Raw genomic sequence first — 26,450 nt, forward strand, 5'->3', positions numbered from 1 at the left:
AGCCAGGAGGTCAGAACCGAAGAAAACAATAGAACCAAAACGTGAGACAGAGAACAGAGTGAGCGTACAGATCGGGTCATACACAGGAAGCAAACAAGCAATGCAGTATACACGCACACCAGGGGGTCAGACACACAGCCAGAACAACAGTATAACTGACAGGGAATCCTAGTCTGGAGTGAGTATAAATACCCCTCCCAGATCCAAAGGGAGGCCAGCAAAAGTTACCCCTGAGAGAACAGGACATCATGTCCTATACCATGACAGTACCCCCCTTAACGGGGGGCCACTGGACACCAGGCTTCTCTGGGTATCTGGCATGAAAAGCCCACACCAGTCGATCAGCACCGAACTGGCCAGAACCCATGACCGATCCTCAACGGAATATCCCTTCCAATGAATAAGGTACTGAAGCCTCCGGCGCACCCACCATGAATCAATGATTTGCCCTACCTCGTACTCCAGTTGACCCTCTACCAATACTGGTGGAACCACGGATGAGGGATCTTCTCTAACTGTCCCCACAAGTTTTAATAGGGACCTGTGGAAGACGTTAGATATTTTGAAGGAGGTGGGCAACCATAATCTGTAGGCCACCGGGTTGATCACCTCTACAATCTTGTATTGGTCAATAAATTCGGGGTCCAACTTCATAGAGGGTATCTTAAGTTTGATGTTACAGGTGGACAACCAGACATTTTTTCCCCACTCTCAACGCAGGAACCACCCCCCTCATCCTGTCCTCAAAATGTCTGAACTTCTTCTGGGCTTTGGAGATGTTCCCCTGCACCTCCCTCCAGAGGGTTTTTAACTGTAGTACCATCCCCTCAGCACCAGGGCAACCCGTATCCATACGGGAAAATTCCCCAAACTGCAGAACAAACCCATAATGGACCTGAAAGGGAGACTTTCCAGTAGACTGATTAATACAACAGTTAAATGCAAATTCTACCATGGGTAATACCTCACACCAGTCTTCCTGTCTGGAGGAGGCCAGGCATCTCAGAATCTGCTCCAACGACTGATTGGTGCGTTCAGTCCAGTCTGTCCGTTGGATTACAGGTGATAGGCAGAGGAGAATGACAACGTGACCCCCAACTTTTTACAAAACGCTCTCCAAAACCTGGCCACAAATTGCACACCCCTGTCCGACACCACATTCACAGGCACTCCATGCAACCGAACTATGTGCTGTATACACAAGTGGGCCAAGGTTTCAGCAGATGGTAACGCAGGTAATGGCACAAAGTGGGCTTGCTTAGAAAATCTATCAACTACTACCCATACCACTGAGTTGCCCTTGGAAGGAGGAAGATTAGTGATAAAGTCCATGGACAGGTGTGTCCATGGTTTATCCGGAATTGGCAAAGGCACCGGCAGGACCTGATAGCTATTAGAGCGAGCGCACACCCCACAAGTATTTACAAACTTTTTGATATCACTACCTTTAGAGGTCCACCAAAAACCCCTGGCCACTGCCTCTCGGGTAGCTGCAATACCACGGTGTGTACTTAACACCGAATCATGAAATTCTTGAAGAAGTGTAAGACGGAAATGTTCGGGTACAAACAATTTACCTGGGGGTTTGTTCCTGGGAGCTTGTGCTTCCAGACTCTCTCTGTAACTCAGAGGAGGCTTCGGCTACAACCATTCCCGGTTGAAGAATGGAGGAAGGAGGTTCTGGAGGGGATACAGAATCAAAACTTCGGAATAAAGCATCCGCCTTTACATTTTTAGACCCTGGTCGGAATGAAATGGTAAAATGAAATCGTGAAAAAAAAAAAAGTGCCGACCGAGCGTGTCTGGGGGTCAGTCTCTTTTAGTAGACTCGATATAGGCCAGGTTTTTACGGTCAATGATGACCGTAATGGGATGAGCGGCCCCTTCCAAAAAATGCCTCCATTCCTCGAAGGCCAATTTAACCGCTAACAATTCCCTGTTGCCAACATCATAGTTTCTTTCAGCCGAAGAGAACTTTTTAGAGAAAAAGGTACAGGGTTTGAAGTTAGTCAGGTTAGAGGGGCCCTGGGACAACACTGCCCCCACCCCCAACTCCAAATCGTCGACCTCCACGATAAAAGGTCTTGACGAATAGGGTTGTACCAACACAGGGCTGAAGTAAAGCATTTCTTTAATGTAAGGAAGGAATTTTATGCAGCCATGGACCAATTTTTTACATCTGCCCCTTTAAGAGTGAGGTCCGTCAAGGGTTTCACCACCTGTGATAACCCTTTAATGAACTTCCTATAATAGTTAGCGAAGCCCAGAAATCACTGCAACCCCTTCAGATCATGAGGCAGCACCCAATCTGTAATAGCCTGAACTTTACAGGATCCATGCAGAATCCCTCCCCAGATACAATTCCACCCAGAAAAGAAAGTTCTTGCATAAAAAACGAGCACTTCTCCAGCTTAGCGTACAAATGGTTCTCCCGTAGTCTCATAAGAACTGAACGAAGATGGTGTACGTGTGACTGACTGTCCTCACACTATACCAAGATGTCATCCAGGTAAATGACTTCATAACGCCCAATCAGGTCAGAGAAAACAACATTACTGAAGTTCTGAAAAACAGCAGGGGCGTTAGTGAGGCCTGATGGCATAACCAGGTTTTCAAACAGCCCCTCAGTCATCAGGAATGTTGTTTTCCATTTGTCCCCCTCCCGGATCCTTATAAGGTTATAAGCCCCTCGTAGATCGAGCTTAGAAAACCATTTGGCCCCCCGTGAGTTGGTTACATAAATAGGGAATCAACGGGAGAGGGTATTTGTTCTTGACGGTAATTTTGTTCAGTTCCCGAAAGTCGAGGCATGGTCGCAACCCACCATCTTTTTTTCTTTACAAAGAAAAGCCCCGCTGCCACGGGGGAGACCGAGGACCGAATATGCCCCTTGCGAAGGCTCTCTTTGATGTACTCTTTCATTGCTTGGCGCTCAGGCCCGGACAAATTAAACAAACAAGTCTTGGGTAATTTGGCTCCAGGTATTAAATCAAAGGTACAATCATACGGTTTATGTGGTGAGAGCTGTTATGAATGGGCACCGAGGAGGATAGCAGGCCCAAGCTAAGCTGCAGAAAACCAGAGAGGTTGGTAACTAAGCGGTTGCAGACCACTGATCCTGTCCACACAACTAGCAGTAGCTGTGGAGCGTGCCTACAATGATCCTAGATGCCTCAGCACAGCCAGAGAGCTAACTAAGCCTAAAGCAAGAAAAGGGAAATCTAAACTGCCCCGAAGCAGACCCCAAAGGAATAGATAGCCCCCAAACATATATTGTCGGTGAGGCAAGATGAAAACACAAACGCAGGCAGAAAAATAGACTGAGCAAATGATGGGGCCAACAATGACTAGACAGTACAGGAAAGGAAAGACACTGTCTGCAATCACGCAAAAAAACCTGCAAAAGTCCAAAACGTCTGATGCACAAAAAACACTGAAGTTGCACAACATCGCCCCCACTATATCAGCACTCTGGTATATTCTGAAAGCAAAGCAAAGAGAGACCAATATAACAGGGGACAAAACAAACTGGCACAAGCAGTAACATATGGGCGGCGATTCAGCACAGCCCCAGCCGGAGCTGGCTGACCCGCACAAAGCAGAGATAGACAAAACCAGATCAAATGCAAACAGAGTAGCAAATGAACCATTTAGCTGAACATGCAGGGACAGAGCAGTAGACATCAGACCTCAGGAGGCACAGGAAGAAAATCACCAGCAGGGATATAGGGAGTCGGCTGTCTTAAATCCCAATCTGAAGCCCCAGATCTCCAGTCATCTTCCTCATTATCAGGTGTCAAGCCTCTGTCAATCGGATCAGCCCCACTACCTCCAGTAACCACCAGAGGGAGCCCAGAAAGAGAACTCGCAACCCCTCTGTCAATCTGACCAGCTCCACTACCTTCAGTAATCACCAGAGGGAAGCCAGAAAGAGAATTCACAACAATCCACCAACTGTTGCTGGGTATGGGCCATCGTGCGCTGTTCAACATTAATTTTATGGAACATTTGGGTCAGATGCTTGACCTGATCAGTCAAAGCTTGTATGTGATCCATGAAGATAACACATTTTTTTTTTTCCCTCAGAGAGGAAAAAAAAAATGAAATGGTCAGCTATAATGTCAGGTACACCGCACTGCACTTGCTCACAGAGCCAGTGCGCGTGTTCTGAGTACAAAAACTGTGCTCAAAGATACCTGTGGAGTGGGGCAGCAGCGGTGAAGATGCGTGCTTCAGACTAACAGGACCTGAAGCACGTGACTGCTGGGGGCGTGGTCTAAACTCCAGAGAGCTAGGAGCTGAGGAAAACTCCTAGAAAGGTAACTACGGGACAAAGTAGCCAAGGGGCATAGACAGAGATGTAAACCAGATCAGGCCGGGGTCAAAGCACAAGATAGCACGACAGTACCAAAGGATTAGACAGAATGGATAGTCAGGACGTAGCGAGAGATCAGTAAACCAGAACGGGCAATAGACGGTACAATAGGAACAAACTGTAACGTAGTAACAATAGCCAAGCCAGGAGGTCAGAACCAGAGAAGACAATAGTACCAAAACGTGAGACAGAGAACAGAGTGAGCAGACAGACCAGGTCATACACAGGAAGCAAACAAGCAATGCAGTATACACGCACACCAGTGGTCAGACACACAACCAGAACAACAGTATAGCTGACAGGGAATACTAGTCTGGAGTGAGTATAAATACACCTCCCAGATCCAAAGGGAGGCCAGCAAAAGTTAACCCTGAGAGAACAGGACATTAACCATGTCCTATACCATGACAGGCCTTTCGCAAAGTATTCGATGAACCCGGGCGAGCCACCTCGTCAGCTTCCGCTCTTCGCTTACGCCAGTCCAACTTATCTGTGGGACAAAATGCGGTACGCTTCCGTACTCTAGCTTCCGAACTCGGTTGGAATAACGAAGCGTTGGTGGCAACATTCTGGGAGGGGCTCTCTGGAAACATAAAGGATGGGCTAGCAGGTCGCGACCTACCAACTACCTTCGATGACCTGGTCTCGCTGGCTATCCACATAGACCATCGTTTCCAGGAGCACACCTGTGAGGTGGCACGTGAAAGAAGATCATGGCGTCTGGCCCCGTCCTTTAAGAGAACACTTGTTCCTCCATCCTCCCTTGTCGCGGCCTCATCAGAACCCATGCAGGTCAACCACTTTGCTCTTGCCAGTCAGCGACAGAAGGATTGCCATGCAAAAGGCCAGTGCTGGTATTGTGGTGACACAGGTCACTTCATTCGTGCCTGTCCGGTGAGGCCGGAAAACTCCAGCATCTAGGATCAGTAGGAGAGGCCTTCATAGGCGGAAAAGACTCCTGTCAACCCCTGACTTTAACTGTGGCCATGACAACTGGTGAATCCCAGTTTGTTGAGACAGCATATGTGGATTTCAGGGCAGCAGGAAACTTTGTCCACCAGGCTGTAGGGGATTGCTTCCAAATTCCAGTCCATCCACTTCAAAACCCTCTGGCCATAACTCTGTTGATGGGAGAACTCTTCGGGAGGCAGTTTGTCTGGTTACTGAGCCACTTGTGGTCCGTATAGGGATGCTTCACACAGAGAAGATAGTCTTCTATGTTCTTCCGCACATGTCTCACTCCTTTCTCTTAGGTTTGCCATGACTATGACAACACGAACCTGTGTTGGACTGGGAAACTGGAGAGGTGCTCCACTGGAGAAAATCCTGTCATGAGAGATGTCTTTTTTGACTATGTCTGGCTATGGTTCCGTCTTCTCCAGCATCGCTGCCAGGTTTGCTGTCTGCATATTGGTCCTTTGCTGATGTCATTGACAAGAAGGAAGCAGAGAGTTTGCCAACCCACAGGCCATATGACTGTCCTATCAACTTAATTCCTGGATCTACACCCCCTAGAGGTCGAATTTAATCTCTGTCCCTAGCCAAGACTCAAACCGTGTCAGACTACATTCAGGAGAATTTGGCCAGGGGGTTCATTCAGAAGTCCTCCTTTCCTGCTATGGCTTTGTTAAGAAGGACGGATCACCCCAACTCTGTATAGACTATCGGGGCCGGAGCAGTGCTTACTTAGAAGTCCTCCTTGGGTTACCGCATGTCCTGCGGTTTCTTCTCCAAGGCCTTCTCCAATCCAGAGTGTAACTACTCCATCGGGGACCGGGAGTTGTTCGCCATTAAGATGGCTTTGGAGGAGTGTTGATACCTGCTGGAAGAATCAGTCTATCCAGTAGTTATCTACACAAACCATAAGAACCTGGTGTATCTCCAGTCCGCCCAGAGACTTAATCCTCACCAAGCTATGTGGTCTTTGTTTTTTGCCTGCTTTAAACTTTCCTTTCTTTCTTTTTCAGGTCCGGTGACAAGAATGTCAGAGCTGATGCCCTCTCTCGCTCATTTCTATCGGGGGACCAAGAGGAAAACCCTCAATTTATCATTGAACCCTCTAATATGGTTACTGTTACCCCAGTCAGCCTGTCGCAAATCCTCCCAGGAAAGACCCTTGTGGGTGAATCTGAGGAGTGGATTTTGTCTTGAAATTACTTCCCTGGGCTGAGCTCTCGTACAACAATCATGTTGGTGAAGCCTCAAGAGAGTCTCCATTCTTCATTGTGTTCGTTCGGCAACCCGAGGTTCCCCTCCGGGTGACGGTTTCTTCTGATGTCCCTGCGGCAGATGTCCTTTCCAAGGATTTTGTAAAGTTGTGGAGGGATACCAAAGCCACTTTAGAAGCATCCTCCACCCGTATGAAGAGACATGCAGATAAAAGGCATCTGGTTCCTCCGTGCTTCCGCCTGGTGACAAGGTGTGGCTTTCGTCCAGATACATCCGGCTGACGGTTCCCTTGTACAAGTTGGTTACTCGTTTTATCGGGCCTTTCAAGGTGCTGAAGCAGATCAATGAGGTCTCCTATAAACTGAAGTCGCCTTCTTGATTACGGATTCCGAATGCTTTCCATGTATCTCTGCTGAAGCCGGTCATCCTGAGCCCCTTCAAGGATCTCAGTGCCAAACCCGTGCCAACTGCTTCAGATGATGTTTTTGAAGTGGAGAAAATCTTGGTCATGAAGCGAGTGAGAGGCAAGATCTTCTTCCTAGTCGACTGGAAAGGATTCGGTCCCAAAGAAAGATCCTGGGAGCCTAAGGAGAATATTCATGCTCCAATTCTTCTCCGGAACTTCCTAGATGGCCTGAAGAGGAGGGGGCGTAAAGAGGGGGTACTGTTAGCACCATGCCAGATCCCTGCTCTGACAGGCAGGGTCCTGGCGTGTCTTTTCACTCACCCGTGCTGCAGACAGTTCTTCCCTTCCCCATGCTCTGCGTGCTTTCAACCAGTTCTCTAGTCCTTAGGGCACGTGTGTGTGCACTCCCACCCTCTTAAAGGGTCAGCACGTGCACTTGCTATTTCCTCCCCAGCCAATGGCTGTGGGACATTATGTATATATTGCTTCCTCCCAACTGGGGAGGTGCCTGCGCAACCTTCCTGTTTACAGTCTATTTTGTGTAATGTCACATACCAGTGCAAGTCCTGTTTGCTGCACTCTGATGCAAATCCTGCTTGCTGCACGCTAGTGTAATTCCTGCCTGCTTCACTCTGATGCAAATCCTGCCTACTGCACTCTGATGCCAATCCTGCTTGCTGTACTCTGATGCAGACCATGTCTGCTGCACTCTGACACAAACTGTCTGCTGCACTCAGATACGAACTTGGTCAGCTGCACTCTGATGCAAGCTCTGCCTGCTGCTCCATCCAGTCTGTCCTTCTGGGTCCAACTGCTGCGTGACCGTTGGTCTGTCCTGGAGTGGCACCTGGCGTTCATCGGGAGCCAAGTCTAACCTCACCATCAGAGGCGCTAGTGAACAGTCAGGTGATCAGTTAGTCACGCCCCTCCAGGCTCTCCGCAGCCCATGGCACAGTGGTTCCACAAACCTCATCCGTGACAGATTTACACAGAAAACCTGAGCATAGATAGCAAGGTAAATGTGGCTGAGCCTTACTGCGATCTTCTAGAGGCAGAATAAACAAATCAACAGCAGGTCAATTTGCATAAATGCTGTCATGATCCAGGACGGGGTTTTGTCTTTGTCCCGTCCTGGTCAGACAGGGGTTAATTGTTTCTGCCTCTCTCTGGCAGAGGGTGGCTATTTAGTGGCCACTTGACCTAGGTCCGGTGTCAGTTATAGTCCTGCACTCGGCTGAGTTAGTTGACCTCTTGCGTATGTGTGCCTTGTGCCTGATAACTTGTTGCTTGTTTGGTTTTGATCCGGTTTCGACCCTGTTACGAGTTCTGCCTGTCCCTCTTGTACTGTGCTACCCTCTCTGTGTATGACTCTCTGCCTGTGACTTGGCTATTCTCTGCTCGTCCCTCTGGTACTACGCCGCCCTCTCTGTGTATGACCTCTGCTTGTCTGACCTGTTTCCCTCTCCTCTACTACAGTATCCCTGCAGTAAGTACATTACATCATCTGCAGCAGTAGGACGCTAAGCCCCGCCCCTGCAGTCACATGATCGTAGGTCCTTGTACTCCTTACTACTTTCAGTGTTGCAGGTCCTGTCTGCTTGAACTTTCACTGCAGTATCAGACCCCGGGCCCTCCCGTAGTGTGGGTAAGTCACCCTGCTCAGCTGTGGCAGTTTGCCGACGCTGACAGGATCCTGACAAATGCTGTTTAAGATACACTTGTACCGTATCTATTTAGCTCTTGTATATATTATCTCTCTTGGCTATTATATCCCCCCTTTATGCATTCATTATATGGCACCATGCGGTTTAATTTTCCCACTTTTCTTTCTAATACTGCTCTACTCTGTGTTTGCGCATGCCGTCGACGTCTCCTAGGTTACCCTCGCCATGGAAGGTGTTGATATGGCGTGTTTGCGTTCCACTGACGTCAGTGGAGCCTTTGCTCCTGGAGCGCAGCACGTCCAACGCCGGAAGTGACGTTGTGGTACCGGATGCTCCGCCTTTGTCCGCTTTCTCCACACAGTGCGGCTGACTGGCTATCCCTACATATGGTGGCCTATTTAAGCGAGTGGGTCATGAGGGATTATATCACCCCCCCCGAAGGAAGCGAGGTGCAAAACGCGCGTCGGGGTGTTCGCATGACGGGGTGTCATCTTTTACAATGGGTAAGGGGACTCCTGCTGTTTACCTTATATGGTTACTATTGCTAACGCTACTTGAATGATTGCATTGTGATTGCTTCCCTTTACATAGGGAGTTTTTTTGTCTTACCTCCTTTTACTCTGGTTCACCTCCATGTTATGTGGTGACATTTGCATGCATTAACAATATGGCCATTGTTTAATATACCTACATGGGAGTTTCTGGCCCTTACTTATTTACATAAGTCCCCACGCCACTATCACGGCTGCATCACTGTCTGCCTTTTTCATATGTGTTACTTTTTGTAATTCTTTGCAACTTTGTACACCATTGTGTCTTGTCTTTGATGAATGTTTGATATTTAATAAAGGGAATTTTTGTATATATGACGAGACACTTCTATGACTTTATTATTTATTATTTTTTATGTATTCTGAGGGATATAAACTCTCAGTTTTTCTTGATTTTTTTGCTATAGATTGCAAAGTAAATGTGGCCGAGCCTTACTGCGATCTTCTGGAGGCAGAATAAACAAATCAACAGCAGGTCAATAAGTGCTTTTATTTATTTTTGTATGCCATTCACAGGGCGGTAATGAAAGGACAGCTTTATTCTTCGGTTCAGTACCATTACAGCAGTACCAGATTTTTATAATTTCTTTATATTTGCTGCTAACATCTAAAAAACAATGAAATAAAGATCCAAACACAAGCATATGAGTTATACAAGCAGGTATTTAATAATGATTGGTAACAGGTTTTTAAGTTGTTCGAAGCCTTTAGCTTCCATCTGATCTGACATCAGACATGCATACTTGACACTCAACTTGTCTCATCTAATAAATAGGACACCCGGGTAATATGATTAGACATGTCAGGCACTGTCCTGATCACGCATACAGACACTGGACAATCCATATAACATGCACTACTTACACTGTATTTTTAATATGATATTTTAAACACGATATATAAGTGTTATTTTGGTTCTACTTACTTTATAATACAATCCCTATTCCCAAAAAAGTTGAGATATAAACTGTAAAGAAAGCAACAATGATTTGGAAATCTCTTTTAACCATATTTTATTTTTCCTTTTTGTTTGTAAAAAATGGTTCATTTAGAAATTGATAGCAGTAACACATCTAAAAAAATATTGGGGAAAGGGTTGATATGACTTTAAACATCAGTGGTACTAATGAAAAACAGCTACAGGCTCAATTTTCAACTAAATCATATGACTGTATATAAAGAGCATGTTAGAGAGGCAGAGTCTCCCAGAAGCAAAGATGGTCAGAGGTTCACCAATCTGTGAACAACCTCATCTAAAAAGTGTGGCGCAATGTCAGAAAAATGCTTCTCAGCATAAAATTGCAAACACTTTGAATATCCCGCCATCTACAGTATGTAATATCAGCAAAAATCAAAACATTTTGGATTCTGGAGGAATCCATGAGCAAAATAGACAATGCCGACAGTCAATACTGAATGCTCATGATATACTGTGTCTCAGGTGGCACTGCATTAAAAACAGGCATGATTCGTTCATGTAGATCACTGTATGGGCTCAGGAATACTTCTAAAAATCACTGTCTGTAAACATAGTTCACCATGCAATCTACCAATACAAGTCAAAGCTCTATCATGCATAGAAGTCATATATCAACACAATCCAGAAATGCTGCCGTCCTCTTTGGGCCAGAGCTCAGTTAGAATGGACTAAATCAAAATGAAACACTGTTCTGCAGTCAGATGTCAAAATGTGAAATTCTTTATGGAAACCATGGGCTTCATGTCCTGTGGGTTCAGAAGGAGAGGCACCATCCAGCTTGTTATCAGTGCACAGTTCCTACATCTCTGATGGTATAAGGCTGCATTAGTGCCAATAGTATGGGCAGATTACACATCCTAAAAGACACCATCAATGATGAGCATTGCATAGAGGTTTAAAACAACATAGGCTCTAATCTGACAATGTTTATGTCAGGGAACCCCATACTGTCTCCATCACAACAGCATGTCTTAGCAGAAGAGCAGTTCTGGGGCTGAATCGGCCACCTGCAGTGCACATCTTTCACCAATAGAAAACAACAAAAAATCCTGAAAGGAAGACCCAGAACTGAGGAGCAAAGTGAATCCTACAACAGACAACATTCCTCTCCCCAAAACCCCAACATTTGATCTCCTCATATCCCACATGTTTACCAACTGTAATAAAAAAAAAAGGGGATGCTACACAATGATAGATAGGTCCCGGGCACAACTTTTTTGAGATGTGTTGGTGCCATTAATTTCAAAAGGAACTAGTTATTTCAAATGAAATGGAAAAATGTCCAGTATTGAACTCCTGATATGTATTCTATGTTCTGTTGTGAATAAAATATAACAATAAGATATTTCCAAATCATTGTATGCTTGTTTTCTTTATAATTTACACAACATCCCAACTTTTGGAGAATTTTGGTTCTAGATGTTTATTGATAAGTGCTTACAGTTTCTAATAATGAAACAATCAAAGGTCTGGAAATCAAATGCAAAAAGCAGCAGTGTTTCAGCAGTTCTTGGACACAGTAAGTTGCTGAGTTGTGCAGACATGACCCTTAGATGCAGGTCAGTTGAACACAACACGTTGCACACTGTGTGTCTGCCGTTTCTCTTAATATGCACGCCTATCTGATGGAGCTTAATGTAGTGTATGTGTCTATCTGCCACCATTTCCTGCAATGTACATGCTTGTGTTCCAGCCATGCCGTCTCAGTAACAAGAAGTTTGGATCTCCACTGTCCTATTGTAAATAAACCCTACCAAAGGACCTGGTGACAGGTCCATGGTAATCAAGGATATGAACAAGTTGATGCGTAAGTGGTAATAAATGGCTGCAAATCCAATTGGAAGAGTGTTTCAAGCGGTGCTCTGTCCTGGCCACAGTGTTGGTCAATATTTTTTATAAATGATCCAGATAACGGAACTAAAGTTAAACTGATCAAATTTGCAGACGATGCAAAGCTAGGAGGGATAGCTAACACTAGAGAAGACAGAGAAAGGATTCAGAAGAATCTTGATAAGCTTGAATAATGGGCAGCGACTAATAGAATGGTATTTAACAAGGAGAAATGCAAGATTCTACATTTGGGCAAGAAATCTACAGAATGGGAGGAATAAAACTAAGCAACAGCACATGTGAAAAAGACATGGGTATACTAATAGATCACAGACTGCACATGAGCAGCAAGTGTGATGCAGCAGCAAAAAAGGCAAACACAGTTCTAAGATGTATTAAGAGAAACATAGAGTCTAGATCACATGAATTAATTATCCCACTCTACTTCTCCTTGGTCAGGCCACATCTGGAATACTTTGTCCAGTTCTGAGCACCACATTTTAGAAAAAGATATTGAAAAACTAGAGCAAGTTCAGAGAAGAGCTACTAGGATAGTGAGCAGACTGCAAAGTATGTCCTACGAAGAACTATTAAAGGACTTGAGAATAGTGGAGGGGGGAAGACTGAAATCCAGTACTGCCATCCAAGCTAAAGGATTTGGGAATGTTTAGCTTGCAAAAATAAAGGCTAAAAGGAGACTTAATAGTTATCTACAAATATCTGAAAGGTTGTCACAGTGCAAATGGATCATTCTTATTCTCATTTGCACATGGAAACATGAGAAGCAATGGAATTAAGCTGAAAAGGAGAAGATACACATTAGACTTTTGACAGTGAGGGTGATCAATGAGTGAAACAGGCTGCCATGAGAGGTAGTGGGTTCTTCTTCACTGAAAATCTTCAAACAGAGGCTGGACAGACATCTGTATGAGATGGTTTAGTGAGTCCTGCATTGAGCAGGGGATTGGCCACGATGACCCTTGAGGTCCCATTAAATGGCCAAATATCCTTTCATCCAGCCCAATTTGTGCTTGTGGAATACAATGGGGATCATTCTGTTCCAGAAGCACACTTTTGGCCTAGTGAAAAGATATTTGTGCCTCACTCATATGTGATAGGACCCTATTATGGAAATTGGCTAAGTGCTACTGATAAGGCAGGTTACAATAATGTTTACTATAACAGGTATTATATCCAGTAGCAACTAATAAAAAAAAATAATTTAGCGCCTTTTACAAAGTGAAAAAATCAAGCAGAGTTAAGTGCAACCTGTTGAATCAGTCCTCCACAACAGTCAAATTTTCTCATAGGGCCCATTGGGGAAATTGTCCATCTGTTTTAAAATGCTTTGCCTATCTTGTGTAAAGACCCTGTTACACACAACGATGTCCTAGCGATACCACCAACGATCCGACATGGATGGGATCGCTGGGACATAGTTAGGCTGATCGCTGGTGCCCTATCACATAGACAGACTCACCAGCGATCAGGACCAGTGAGCAAGCTGGTATCTAGGGTATACAGCGGGTATCCAAGAGCCGCGTGGCTCTTAGTTACCCGCTGTTTACCCTAGATACCAGTGTGCAGCATCACTGATCGTTGATCTCCCGCTGCCACACGCAGCAATGCATGCTGGCCAGTGGGAGACCAACGATCAAAAAATGGCCCAGGACGATCCTGCACGATCAGCGATACCCGGCGGGGGGGCCGGTCGCTGATGGATGTCACACACAGCGAGATCGCTGGAGAGATCGCTGATGCATCACAAAATCAGCGATCTCGCTAGCGATCTCGCTGTGTGTGACGAGGCCATTAAAGTGTGACTTTATTTTTCATTTTACTATAATTTATCAATAAAATAAATAAAAATAAGAAGAAACTACTTTCCTTTGTGAAGTCTTTGATGGTTAAGAAGATGTGATTTCTGCCCAAAACATTTTCCACATTCTAAACAAGCAAATGGCTTCTCATGTTTGTGAGCTCTCTGATGTGTAACAAGATGTGATTTCTGAGTAAAACATTTCCCACAATCGGAACATAAAAATGGCTTCTCCCCTGTGTGAGTTCTCTGGTGTATAATAAGATGGGATCTTTTTATAAAACATTTCCCACATTCTGAACATGAAATATCTTTCTGTCCCGAGTGCCCTTTCTGATGTCTAACAAGATCTGATTTCTCTGAAAAGCATTTCCCACACTCAGAACATGAAAATGGCTTCTCCCCAGTGTGAGTTCTCTGATGTGCAGCAAGTTGTGATTTATTTGTAAAACATTTCCCACATTCTGAACATAAAAATGGCTTCTCCCCTGTGTGAATTCTCTGATGTTTAAGAAAATCTGATTTGTTAGTAAAATATTTTCCACATTCTGAACATAAAAATGGCTTCTCCCCTGTATGAATTCTTTGATGTCTGACAAAATTTGATTTATCTGTAAAACATTTCCCACATTCTGGACATGAAAATGGCTTCTCTCCTGTGTGAATTCTCTTATGTCTAACAAGATCTGAATTCTGTGTAAAAAATTTCCCACATTCGGAACATGAATATGGCTTCTCCCCTGTCTGAGATCTTTGATGTTCATCATCACTTCTGTTATTTTTATTTGGCTTAACAGTCTGTATTGAATCAGAAGATAAGAAAGGTTGAAAAGGATAAGATGACAGATTTTTGGTCGTAAGTCCTGGAGGACCATGGTCATATACTTCAAAATCTGAAAATATCAGACGTCCCTCTGGGCTCATGGTGCAGTTATCTGCCAAGAATAAAACTGATTTTATTATTTTGCAAGAGCAATGCTTGGAAATGATAGAATTACATATATTATTAAGTATGAATCGTTTTATACAAATTTTAGTAAAACTCAACAGTTATAATTTTTCTTGTATGCAAGAAGCAGAAGGATTTTCATCAGTGCTTAAGATCACATTTTCATCAGTGTTTGGACATCAGTGTGGCAATCGTCTTTCTTGTATGAAAAAAAAAATGAAATCTTCTTGCACCTATTAAACAGTAAAAAAATAGATAGAACACAGATAACACGTGGATGGCATCCATGTACTGTTTATTTTTTTCATGGCCCTATTGACTTGAATGGGTAAGTTTGATCTGGAACTCCAAAAAAGCTTGGACATGTGATTGGCGCTATTGACTAGGAGTGGCTATGTGTTCTATCTATGAACACATTGAAGTAAGTGTAAAAAGCATGATGCCTAAGGCTAGTTTCACACTAGCGCTTTTGAGCGCAGCGACGGCCTGCGCACGGCCGCCACTAAGCCCCGCCCCCTGCCGGACCTCCGCCGGTAGCTTCGCCTACTGGCGCATAACGCTGCATGCTTCCTGCGTCCCCTATCTTTATCACTGGGGGCACAGGCCGTGCGCAGTATGCGTTTGGCGGCGCATGCGCCTTTTTGATGGTGCGCCGACCTGCGCCAAATGCAACCTGCTGCAGTTTGGTTGCCCCCTGCCGGCGGAGGCGCGGCAGGGGGCGGGGCTTAGCGGCGGCCTTAGACAGAAGTGTCAAGAGTTTAGACTAATAAATTATTATCCAGCAATATTACAAAAAATAATTTTATTATTGCAATATTTTCAAAAATACTAATAAACAGCAATGCCCAATAGAAGACACAAAAGAATACACTGTCAAGTTTGTATAAAGCCACTAAAATCTGTTTTATAAAAATATACCAAATCATGCAGCATGTATATTATATAACTTGAATAAATAGAATATTAAAGAACAGTGTCTATAAAAACTTCATTTGTATGCCACACATTCCCCTATATTAAAGGACTGAACACACGTCCCTTCCAAAACGGTACCCATTAAGAATATAAATCAATCAATATACCCATATGGCTATATATTAAAAATATCATGGCCACGTGAATAAGAGTGCTAATCCAATTAGCCGGGGTAATTCCTATATAAATGTAAACATGGGAAACCTGTAATGTTACCTCAATAAGTGGGTACCGTTTTGGAAGGGACATGTGTTCAGTCCTTTAATATAGGGGAATGTGTGGCATACAAATGAAGTTTTTATAGACACTGTTCTTTAATATTTTATTTATTCAAGTTATATAATATACATGCTGCATGATTTGGTATATTTTTATACAACAGATTATAGTGGCTTCATACAAACTTGACAGTGTATTCTTTTGTGTCTTCTATTGGGCATTGCTGTTTATTAGTATTTTTGAAAATATTGCAATAATAAAATTATTTTTTGTAATATTGCTGGATCTCTTTATCTTCGGGTACCTTTGGGTGTTATTCCGAGTTAGAATTGAGTTTGTGTATAAGTGCCAGCTTTTTGTTACTATTTATTTGGGACATTTTGAATTTAATAATAAATTATTATGTAGACTAGAGGTTTTATCATTTTCAGATCCAACTGCTTCATTGGTTGATGTTATAGTGAGCCTGTCACCAGCCTTTTCTAGGTACATTTTTTGACAGTGGAGAATCATAAGTCCGTGCCTCTAGGTGATGGTCATCTCATCACCTCTGTTTGCAATAAACCAAAGCAAGAACTATGTAAATAGCTCAACACAACTAATATAACAAGTGGTTTCTCCATGGTCAAAACAAAATGTCTCTTTCAGGGACTTATACAGTCTCAGATTTATGTATAACGAACATCTTTAGTACTTAGTAAAGCAACATTTGGTTGTTATAACCTGCTGCAAAGGTGATGTATAGCCAGATACCAGCTGTAATAGCCCATTCTTCATTCACTAACCTGTTTGCCGCATCAGAGAATGCACAATTTGAGCCTACAACGCCATGATGCTGGTGGCTCGAACTGTCAATCAAACTGTCCTGCCCCACCCTTTGCCAAGCAGGAAGTTGGGGCCTGGAGAGCAGAGTGCTCCTGCCAAAGACTAAGGTTTGCAAGCTAAGACTTCTCCTCCTCCAGTTACTGTTCATCATCATTAGAAATTTTACATTTAACGATTTAACAGATTATTGATTCTAGAAGAGTAATAGGTTTTGAGTTTTGACCAGTATTTAGTTCACTAGATAGGCTGAAAACCAAATAAAAGATCTCAGGTTCTGTAATGCTGACCTCTAAAAGAAGGCGTTCTAGTCTTAATATCCTCTCAAAATAGCCACCATCTATTCCATTATTAATCTTTTCTCATCTTGCCTTAACCAGTTTAAATGTATATGTATACTCATTGATTGCTATGTCCTCTGGTTTCCACCATGGCTCCAGTCCTCTTATGGGTCACAGGACGGCTATTCCGACTTGAGTGTGACCTAGAAGTCACAATTAGGCCATGTTCACATGTTAAGTATTTGGTCAGTATTTTTCATCAGTATTTTTCAGCAAAAATAACGAGCGGAACAATCAGAGGAAATGTATAATAGAAATACAGTGGGTACGGAAAGTATTCAGACCCCTTTAAATTTTTCACTCTTTGTTTCATTGCTGCCATTTGGCAAATTCAAAAAAGTTCTTTTTTTTCTCATTAATGTACACTCTGCACCCCATCTTGACTGAAAAAAACCCACAAATGTAGAAATTTTAGCAAATTTATTAAAAAAAAAAACCTGAATTATCACATGGTCATAAGTATTCAGACCCTTTGCTCAGACATTCATATATAAGTCACATGCTGTCCATTTCCTTGTGATTCTCCTTGAGATGGTTCTATTCCTTCACTGGAGTCCAGCTGTGTTTAATTAAACTGATAGGACTTAGTTTGTAAAGGCACACACCTGTCTATATAAGACCTCACAGCTCACAGTGCATGTCAGACCAAATGAGAATCATGAGGTCAAAGGAACTGAGCAAAGAGCTCAGAGACAGATTTGTGGCAAGCCACAGATCTGGCCAAGGTTACAAAAGTATTTCTGCAGTACTCAAGGCTCCTAAGAGCACAGTGTCCTCCATAATCCTTAAATGGAAGAAGTTTGGGACCAGCAGAAGTCTTCCTAGACCTGGCTGTCCAGCCAAACTGAGCAATCGTGGGAGAAGAGCCTTGATGAGAGAGGAAAAGAAGAACCCCAAGATCACTGTGGCTGAGCTCCACAGATGCAGTAGGGAGATGGGAGAAAGTTCCACAAAGTCAACTATCACTGCAGCCCTCCACCAGTTGGGCTTTTATGGCAGATTGGCCCGATGGAAGCCTCTCTTCAGTTCAAGACATATGAAAGCCCGCATAGAGTTTGCTAAAAAACACATGAAGGACTCCCAGACTATGAGAAATAAGATTCTCTGGTCTGATGAGACGAAGATAGAACGTTTTGGTGATAATTCTAAGCAGTATGTGTGTAGAAAACCAGGCACTGCTCATCACCTTCTCAATACAATACCAATAGTGAAACATGGTGGTGGCAGCATCATGCCATGGGGGGGGTTTCAGCTGCAGGGACAGGACGACTGGTTGCAATTGAAGGAAACATAAATGTGGCCAAGTACAGAGATATCCTGGATGAAAATTTCTTCCAGAGTGCGCTGGACCTCAGACTTGGCCGAAAGTTCACCTTCCAACACAACAATTACCTAAGCAGATGGCTAAAATAACAAAGGAGTGGCTTCAGATCAACTCTGTGACCATTCTTGACTGACCCAGCTGACTGACAGAGCCCTGACCTAAACCCACTTGAGCATCTCTGGAGAGACCTGAAAATGGCTGTCCACCAACATTCACCATCCAACCTGACAGAACTGTAGAGGATCTGCAAGGAAGAATGGCAGAGGATCCCCAAATCCAAAAACATGTTGCATCATTCCCAAGAAGACTCATGGCTGTACTAGCTCAAAAGAGTGCTTCTACTCAATACTGAGCAAAGGGTCTGAATACTTATGACCATGTGATATTTCAGTTTTTTTTTTTTAATAAATTTGCAAAAATTTCTAAATTTCTGTTTTTTTCAGTCAAGATGGGTGCAGAGTGTATATTATTGAGAAAAAATGAACTTTTTTGAATTTGCAAAATGGCTGCAATGAAACAAAGAGTGAAAAATTTAAAGGGGTCTGAATACTTTCCAAAGCCCACTGTATGTCCATAGGTTCACATTGTAAAATTTACTTCTGGCTCACACATAAAACCCCAGTGTGATCTGACAATTCGAAATAGCCATCACATGACCCAGAAGAGGACCAGAGTAGTGCTGGTAGCTAGGGAAGATGTTCATAAGCGAGTATATTACTGTACTTACACAACACTAAATACTGTACATTCACACAGGTTTAGGCAATTAGAAGTTTCGAAAGAGTAATTCTTTAAGGGTCTAAGTCCACAGGGTCTATGAGCATTCCAATTTTTTGGGGGGTTTGCTAATTTTCACTTTCTAATCATCCCCTATTTTCATCTTTGGTATCCACCATCAACGCTCTAATCAAGAAAACATTCAACTGAAAGAGCTGGAATCCTAAGGCTGAAGCAAATTATCTTAGTTTAAAACAGTCTGTATCCCTTCTTCAGTTTTCGATCAGCTTGATCCTTTTAAGGGTCCTGTTTAACATAGCGATGCACCAGCGATCCCGACAACGATACGACCTGGTAAGGATCGGTGGTGCGTTGCTATATGGTCGCTAGTAAGCTGCCAAACAGGCAGATCTCTTCAACGACGCAGCAACGATCCCGACAATGATGCGACCTGGTAAGGATCGCTGGTGCGTTGCTATATGGTCGCTAGTGAGCTGCCAAACAGGCAGATCTCTTCAACGACGCAGCAACGATACGGCGATCCGTATAACGACCTCGGCGGTCGTTGGTACCTTGTCACACAGCAGCTTTTCTGACGACTCACACCTGCGTCCCTGAGTTCTGCCTCGCCAACGAGGTTGCTCGTCAGTGTCAAGCACAGCGATGCATGCTGGCCAGCGGGACGCCAACGATCAAAAAATGGCCCAGGACATTCGAGCACGATCAGCGATATCCAGCGGGGGGGGGGGGGTGGTCACTGCTATGTGTCACATGTAGAGAGATCACTGGCGAGGTCGCTGTTGCGTCACAAAATCTGTGACGTTTCAGCGATCTCGCTGACGATCTCGTTATGTGAGACAGGGCCTTGAGTCTTTTCCTACTTTATAGTAAACACACAATTAGTGTGGGGCTCTTCTGCCTTAGGGAAATATATTGGAAAACTTAAACCCATGGATTTTTCCTCCAATGTGAAGAATTACAGCATTGGTGACTTTCAATATCTCTTACCAGCGAAATATGCTTCTTTCTCCTCCTAGACTCATCTTTCATTTTTTAATTAATAACACACTGACTCTTTCAGAAAGCCAAGGTGAAACATGCTTTGGAGTCCCTTACTCCTTATGGTTCATTAGCATTGACATCATTGCTGTTGTTTTGAGATGTATTGGGATGTTGATTGGTGTTATTACCGCTAGATTATGAGTAAGTGTGTTCTGTTATTTGTTTCCTGTCATGGATCACACTCCTTGGATATCTCAAGGCTCTTTATTACATGAGACTTGTGAAGCATTCCTGCATTACAAGATGTCTGCTAACAACAACTAACCAACAAGTTCTTAAACTCTATAGTACACACATCAACATAGCGAGACCCCTAGAGGCCACATCATCATATAACATATTGCTACATCCTTTCTCTTTTAACTGGAAGAACAATAAAATTAATAAAACAATGTATACCATGACCAAGTTAGAGCTATAACATAATAAGTCCAGTTAGATATAATCCTTGATGTGCGCCGGCTTTCTGATAATTCTGCCAGCTCTAGTAATATAAGATGTGTCACTGCCTACATCTGGTAGTTCTTCTGATCCTGGTAATATGCCTTCTGATATTGCCTGTCTCTGGCCAGAATCCTCACCCTGATGGTTTGCTGTCACTGTTGGTACTTGACTTGTACTTGCTGCCTCGTTGTCTTGGGTGTCAGGATACTGCTCAAAAGGCCATGAATCATCTCTTTCTTGTGATTTCCTCAGGTTTCTCCGATTTCTCCTTAGTCTTCTTCCTTCCTCTGTTAGAATTTCGTAGGACCGAGGTCCTAGTTTCTGGACAACTTTTGCCTTTTGCCAGTGTTTGTCAAATGTGCTGCTTGGCTGCAGCCGAATGTTGTCATTTCTCTGGATCTCAGGCAGATCCTTTGCAGATTTATTGTAATTGAAAGCTTGCCTATCTTGATTCTTCTGTAATTTAGCTTTGATGTTTCCAGCAACTTTGGCTTTAACAGATGACTAGCAGTTGGTAAGAGTGTCTTTGTACGCCTACTCATGAGCCTCTGTGCCGGACTGCTGTCTAGGCCTTGGGTGGGTGTGTTTCTATGATCCAGGATAGACAGATATACATCAGTACTTGCTTGCTTTGCTTTCTGCATGAGTCTTTTTGCTGTTTTTACTGCTGACTCTGCTTTCCCATTACTCTGAGGATATCTGGGAGAAGACGTCTGGTGTTCAAATTCCCATTTCTTGCTGAAGGTTTTGAAATCTTCCGAAGTAAACTGCGCCGCATTGTCTGAGAAAACGATATCTGGAATGCCATACCTGGCAAAATGGGCCTTGAGTTTTTTAATCACTGTTCCCGCCTGTGAGAATCATGTGGGAATAGTGGATGAGGGCAGGTATATCTCGCCCAGATACCTTTCCTATGTGGCCTAGTCTGGTCAGTATCTCACCTGGTTACTAATGAATAATGGGAGGCGGATATAAAAGGATGCCAGGTGGTTGTGTGAGTGTCTCAGCCTGGGGACACAGAGAGCCTGTCTGTGTGAGAGACACATGTGAATGAAAGCAGTGCCCACGTGAATTAAAGCAGTGCCCACGGTAACTGTGGTTTAGCTGGACGGGAGAAGCCCGCCAGTTGGTAGTTAGGTTGTACCTTGTTTAGTTAGTGCCGGACAGGCAAGGATTTGTTTTATGTTTTTATTTCCTTTATGCATTGCTTTCACCTTTAATAAACCTGACCCAATGTCAGTTATACCCGGACCCCGGCTGTGCGTCTGAGTTTCAAGCTGAACGCACGTGACCTTTGACCCCAGCAAAGGCGATCCCGGAGTGTTTTATCACATTGTGGTGGAGAAAGCGGGCATCACGTTGGAAGCATGAGCATGGAGGACGTGGTGAAAGCGCTGGTACAGTCCACCGCCGTCCAGCAAGAAGCTAATCGGGTGATGATGGCCCAGCTGAAGGAGTTGGTGGACATGACAGCTACCGATCGTTCGCTTCTCCAGCAGGTGGCGCAGCGCCTGGCAAGCTTACCTGAGGTTAACCTGGAAGCCGAGTCGAGAGTGATTCACGTGAGTCGGTACTGGCAGAAGATGACGACTGAAGATGACGTCGATGCATACCTGACCACGTTTGAAAGGACGGCGGTGCGAGAAAAATGGCCGAATGCACGATGGGCCGGCCTGATTCCCCCGTTTCTTTCCGGTGAGGCCCAAAAGGCTTATTATGACTTAGAACCTGAAGCCGCGCAGGACTTTGACAAACTGAAAGCCGAGATCTTGGCCCAGCTGGGAATGACGACCGCTGTCTGTGCTCAGAGAGTGCATCAATGGACTTATCAGCCGGATAAACCACCGCGGTCACAGATGTTCGACCTGATCCACGTGACGAAGAAGTGGCTACAACCCGAGGTGCTGACAGCGCGAGAGATAATCCAGAGAGTCGTCATGGACAAGTACCTGAGAGCTCTACCGCCAGCCCTGAGGAAGTGGGTAAGCCATGGAAATCCTATGACTGCAGATCAACTGGTGGATCTGGTTGAAAGTTACTCCGTGGCGGAAGGACTCCGAGACGACGCTACCCCACCTCGTTCTTCATCATCTCCACGTGGAACCGGTAAGACTGTTCCAGGGAGTAGGGGAGAAGGAAAAATCCCTAAGACAGTGGGGGAGGAAAACGGGACTGCCCGCGCTGCGAGGCCGAGAGTAGCGAACTATGGTCTAAGCAAGGGGACCGTTAGGTGTTTCCGCTGCCAAGAGATGGGCCACATTGCTGCGAACTGTCCGGTCACTGCTGAACCCATGCAGTGCGATGTCACAGACTCTAAAAACCGCATGTCTATGGTTGCATGGGTAGTGAGTGTGAATGCCGGTCAAAAGGATGTGGAAAAACACTTGTGTGATTTAACTGTTGATGGCAAAAATGTGGTGGCATTGTTAGACTCAGGAAGTGTGGTGACTCTGGTGAAGGCCAGTCTGGTGTCAGCCCCGACTGGACCATCAGACAAATTTTCTGTAGCATGTGTACATGGAGACACCTTTTCATACCACACCACGGTCATATGCATTACTACTTCCTATGGGTCTGTGCAACATAAAGTGGGACTCGTCCCTGCGTTATTGCATGATGTTATCTTGGGCCGGGACTTTCCCCACTTCTGGCAAATGTTGGGAGAATCAGTTGATGCCCCAGGGTAATAGTGTACATGGTTCTTCTCCCAGGGCGCGTGAGGGTCCCGAACCCCTGGATGGGTCCCCCCGGAAGACTCGAGGGAAGAGTCTGCTGGAAATGACCTGCAGTTCCCGTTTTCAGTCATGGCGGGTGATACGGAGGAGACCAGGGAAGAGGAGGAGGCCGACAGCCGTCCACCTCCCCGTTTGTCGGATTTGGAAGTTCAGAAAGATGACTTCCAAAGCGAGCAAATAAAAGATCCTACCCTTTCTCAGGCTAGGACAAATGTAAAAGTGATAAATGGGGTACCCATAGAACCTGGCTCTAGGCTGGCATATCCTTACATGGTCCTAGAGAATGATTTACTATATCAGATAGAGAAAAAGGGGGAAGACACGGTGCAACTATTAGTCGTGCCAAAACCCTACCGGCGGCAGGTGCTGGACCTGGCCCACGGACATGTGATGGGAGGTCACCTGGGAGTCCAGAAGACCACCGAAAGGATATTACACTGTTTTGTTTGGCCAGGCATGCATCACGATATTCGTGTATATTGTGAGTCTTGTCCTGACTGCCAAGCCTCTGCGCCTAAGCCCCGCTTCTGTAGCCCTTTGGTACCCCTACCTATTATTGAGGTCCCGTTTGAGAGGATTGGGATGGATTTAGTTGGGCCCCTTCCACGGTCTGCACGTGGACACTAACGTATCCTGGTCCTCTTGAATTATGCCACTCGTTACCCGGAGGCCATCCCTTTGCGTAACACGGCCACCAATACGATTGCCAAGAAACTGGTGCATATGTTTAGTCGGGTCGGTATACCAAAACAGATACTCACCGACCAGGGGACTCCCTTTATGTCCAGGGTAATGAAGGAGCTCTGCCGGTTGTTACAAAGCGAACCGTTACGCACATCCGTGTATCACCCTCAAACAGACGGGTTGGTCGAACGATTCAATAAAACTCTGAAGCAGATGCTGAGAAAGGCGATAGACAAGGATGGGAAGAACTGGGACTATTTACTTCCGTATTTGCTTTTTGCCATCAGGGAAGTGCCCCAGTCTTCAACGGGATTCTCGCCTTTCGAGTTAGTGTACGTCCGACGTCCTCGCGGACCATTAGACGTCGACAAAGTAACCTGGGAGGGTCAGGTCACTTCATTTAAAACGGTGATAGATCACGTATCCCAAATGCAGGACCGTATTGCGGCTGTTATGCCTATCGTCAAAGAACACATGATGCAGGCTCAAGGAGCCCAAAAAAGAATCTATGATAGGGGTGCCAAGATCCGTACGTTTGCACCCGGAGATAGGATGTTGATCATGGTCCCCACGGTGGACAGTAAGTTCCTAGCAAAGTGGCAGGGCCCCTTTGAGATTAAGGAAAGAGTTGGTGAAGTAAACTACAAAGTATACCAGGCAGGTAAACGGAAACCTGAACAGGTTTATCATGTAAATCTGATAAAACCCTGGAAAGATCGGTCTGCCTTTTCAGGGGAGCTGGCCCGTCCCGTCTGCTCGCATACCGTACAGGAGGTACGGTTTGCAGAGATTCTCTCGGAGCGGCAAAAGACTGAGATCAGGCAGTTTCTACTTCACAACCAAAAGTTTTTCTCAGAAAAACCCGGGCAGACTACGCTAATGAAACATGACATCGTAACGGAACCTGGTGTCACAGTTCACATGAAACTCTACAGAATTCCGGAAGCGCGCCGTGAAGCCGCATCCCGAGAAGTGAAGGCAATGTTAGAGTTAGGTGTCATTGAGAAATTGCACAGTGCTTGGTCCAGCCCGATTGTGTTAATTCCTAAACAGATGGCACCATCCGGTTCTGCAATGATTTCAGGAAACTGAATGCAGGCTCAAAATTTGATGCCTACCCTATGCCCCGGGTCGACGAGTTAATAGATCGGTTAGGAAAAGCCCGGTATATTACGACCCTAGACCTAACAAAGGGGTATTGGCAGATCCCTCTGGCGGAGGCAGCCAGAGAAAAGACGGCATTTGCTACGCCGGAAGGTTTATTTCAGTATGTGTATATGCCGTTTGGACTGCACGGAGCACCGGCGACCTTCCAGAGACTGATGGATCGAGTCCTGAGGCCACATAGGCAGTACGCTTCGGCCTATTTGGATGACATTGTCATTTACAGCTTCGACTGGGAGACTCATCTCCAGAAAGTACAAGCTGTGATTGACGACCAGTGGAAGGCAGGTCTAACCGCGAACCCCAAGAAATGTCACATCGGGCTAGAAGAAGCCCGGTATTTGGGGTATGTAATTGGGAGGGGTATTGTTAAACCCCAGGTCGATAAGATTCAAGCGGTTCAGGACTGGCCGCAACCTGTCAACAAGAAGCAGGTGCAAGCCTCTCTGGGGATCGCCGGCTATTATCGCCAGTTCATACCCAATTTTGCAGCGATCGCTACCCCCCTGACAGATCTTACCAAAGGGAAAGACTCTGTCATGATTAAATGGAATTTAGCGGCTGAAGAAGCCTTTCATAGCCTAAAACGGGCACTTTGCTCTCAACCCGTACTGGTGACTCCGGACTTCTGCAGCGAGTTTGTGGTACAAACGGATGCCTCTGATACCGGTATCGGGGCCGTACTGTCACAAGTGAGGGACGGAGTGGAACACCCAGTCCTCTATCTCAGCAGGAAGCTGAATAAACATGAGCAAAAGTATGCAGCCGTAGAAAAAGAGTGCCTAGCCATTAAGTGGGCTCTAGAGGCCCTCAAATATTACCTGGTGGGCCAAAAGTTCAGGCTGATCACTGACCATGCCCCTCTCAAGTGGATGCACTTGCACAAGGAACGGAATAGCCGGGTGACCCGGTGGTTCCTTGCCCTGCAGGCCTACACTTTTACGGTGGAGCACCGCCCAGGGGTACAGATGGGGAATGCAGATACCCTGTCCCGAGTGCACTGTTTGTCAGGTGTCATTGCTCGACCGGAGTGGTCTGAGCAGGGGGGGGGGATATGTGAGGATCATGTGGGAATAGTGGATGAGGGCAGGTATATCTCGCCCAGATACCTTTCCTATGTGGCCTAGTCTGGTCAGTATCTCACCTGGTTACTAATGAATAATGGGAGGCGGATATAAAAGGATGCCAGTTGGTTGTGTGAGTGTCTCAGCCTGGGGACAC

The 26,450-nt window shown here is 45.1% G+C and overlaps 2 protein-coding genes across 2 annotated transcripts in view; one reads left to right on the plus strand and one right to left on the minus strand.

Annotated features, from left to right (window-relative positions):
- Positions 1–26,450, plus strand: part of LOC141073676 (uncharacterized) — a 502,533-nt gene that overhangs the window by 340,996 nt on the left and 135,087 nt on the right. The gene's annotated exons all lie outside the window — the stretch shown is intronic.
- The window catches only part of LOC141073931 (uncharacterized), a 30,013-nt gene continuing 13,200 nt past the window's right edge, over positions 9,638–26,450 (minus strand). Inside the window, exon 7 of the mRNA XM_073561466.1 lies at positions 9,638–14,728. Within this exon, the coding sequence (XP_073417567.1) occupies positions 13,854–14,728 (875 nt within the window). The 3' untranslated portion in view covers positions 9,638–13,853. The remainder of the gene's footprint in view (positions 14,729–26,450) is intronic.

This window comes from Dendrobates tinctorius, unplaced genomic scaffold (genome assembly GCF_039654945.1).
Source record: "Dendrobates tinctorius isolate UK_male_01 unplaced genomic scaffold, ASM3965494v1 ptg000014l, whole genome shotgun sequence".
NCBI lineage: Eukaryota > Metazoa > Chordata > Amphibia > Anura > Dendrobatidae > Dendrobates > Dendrobates tinctorius.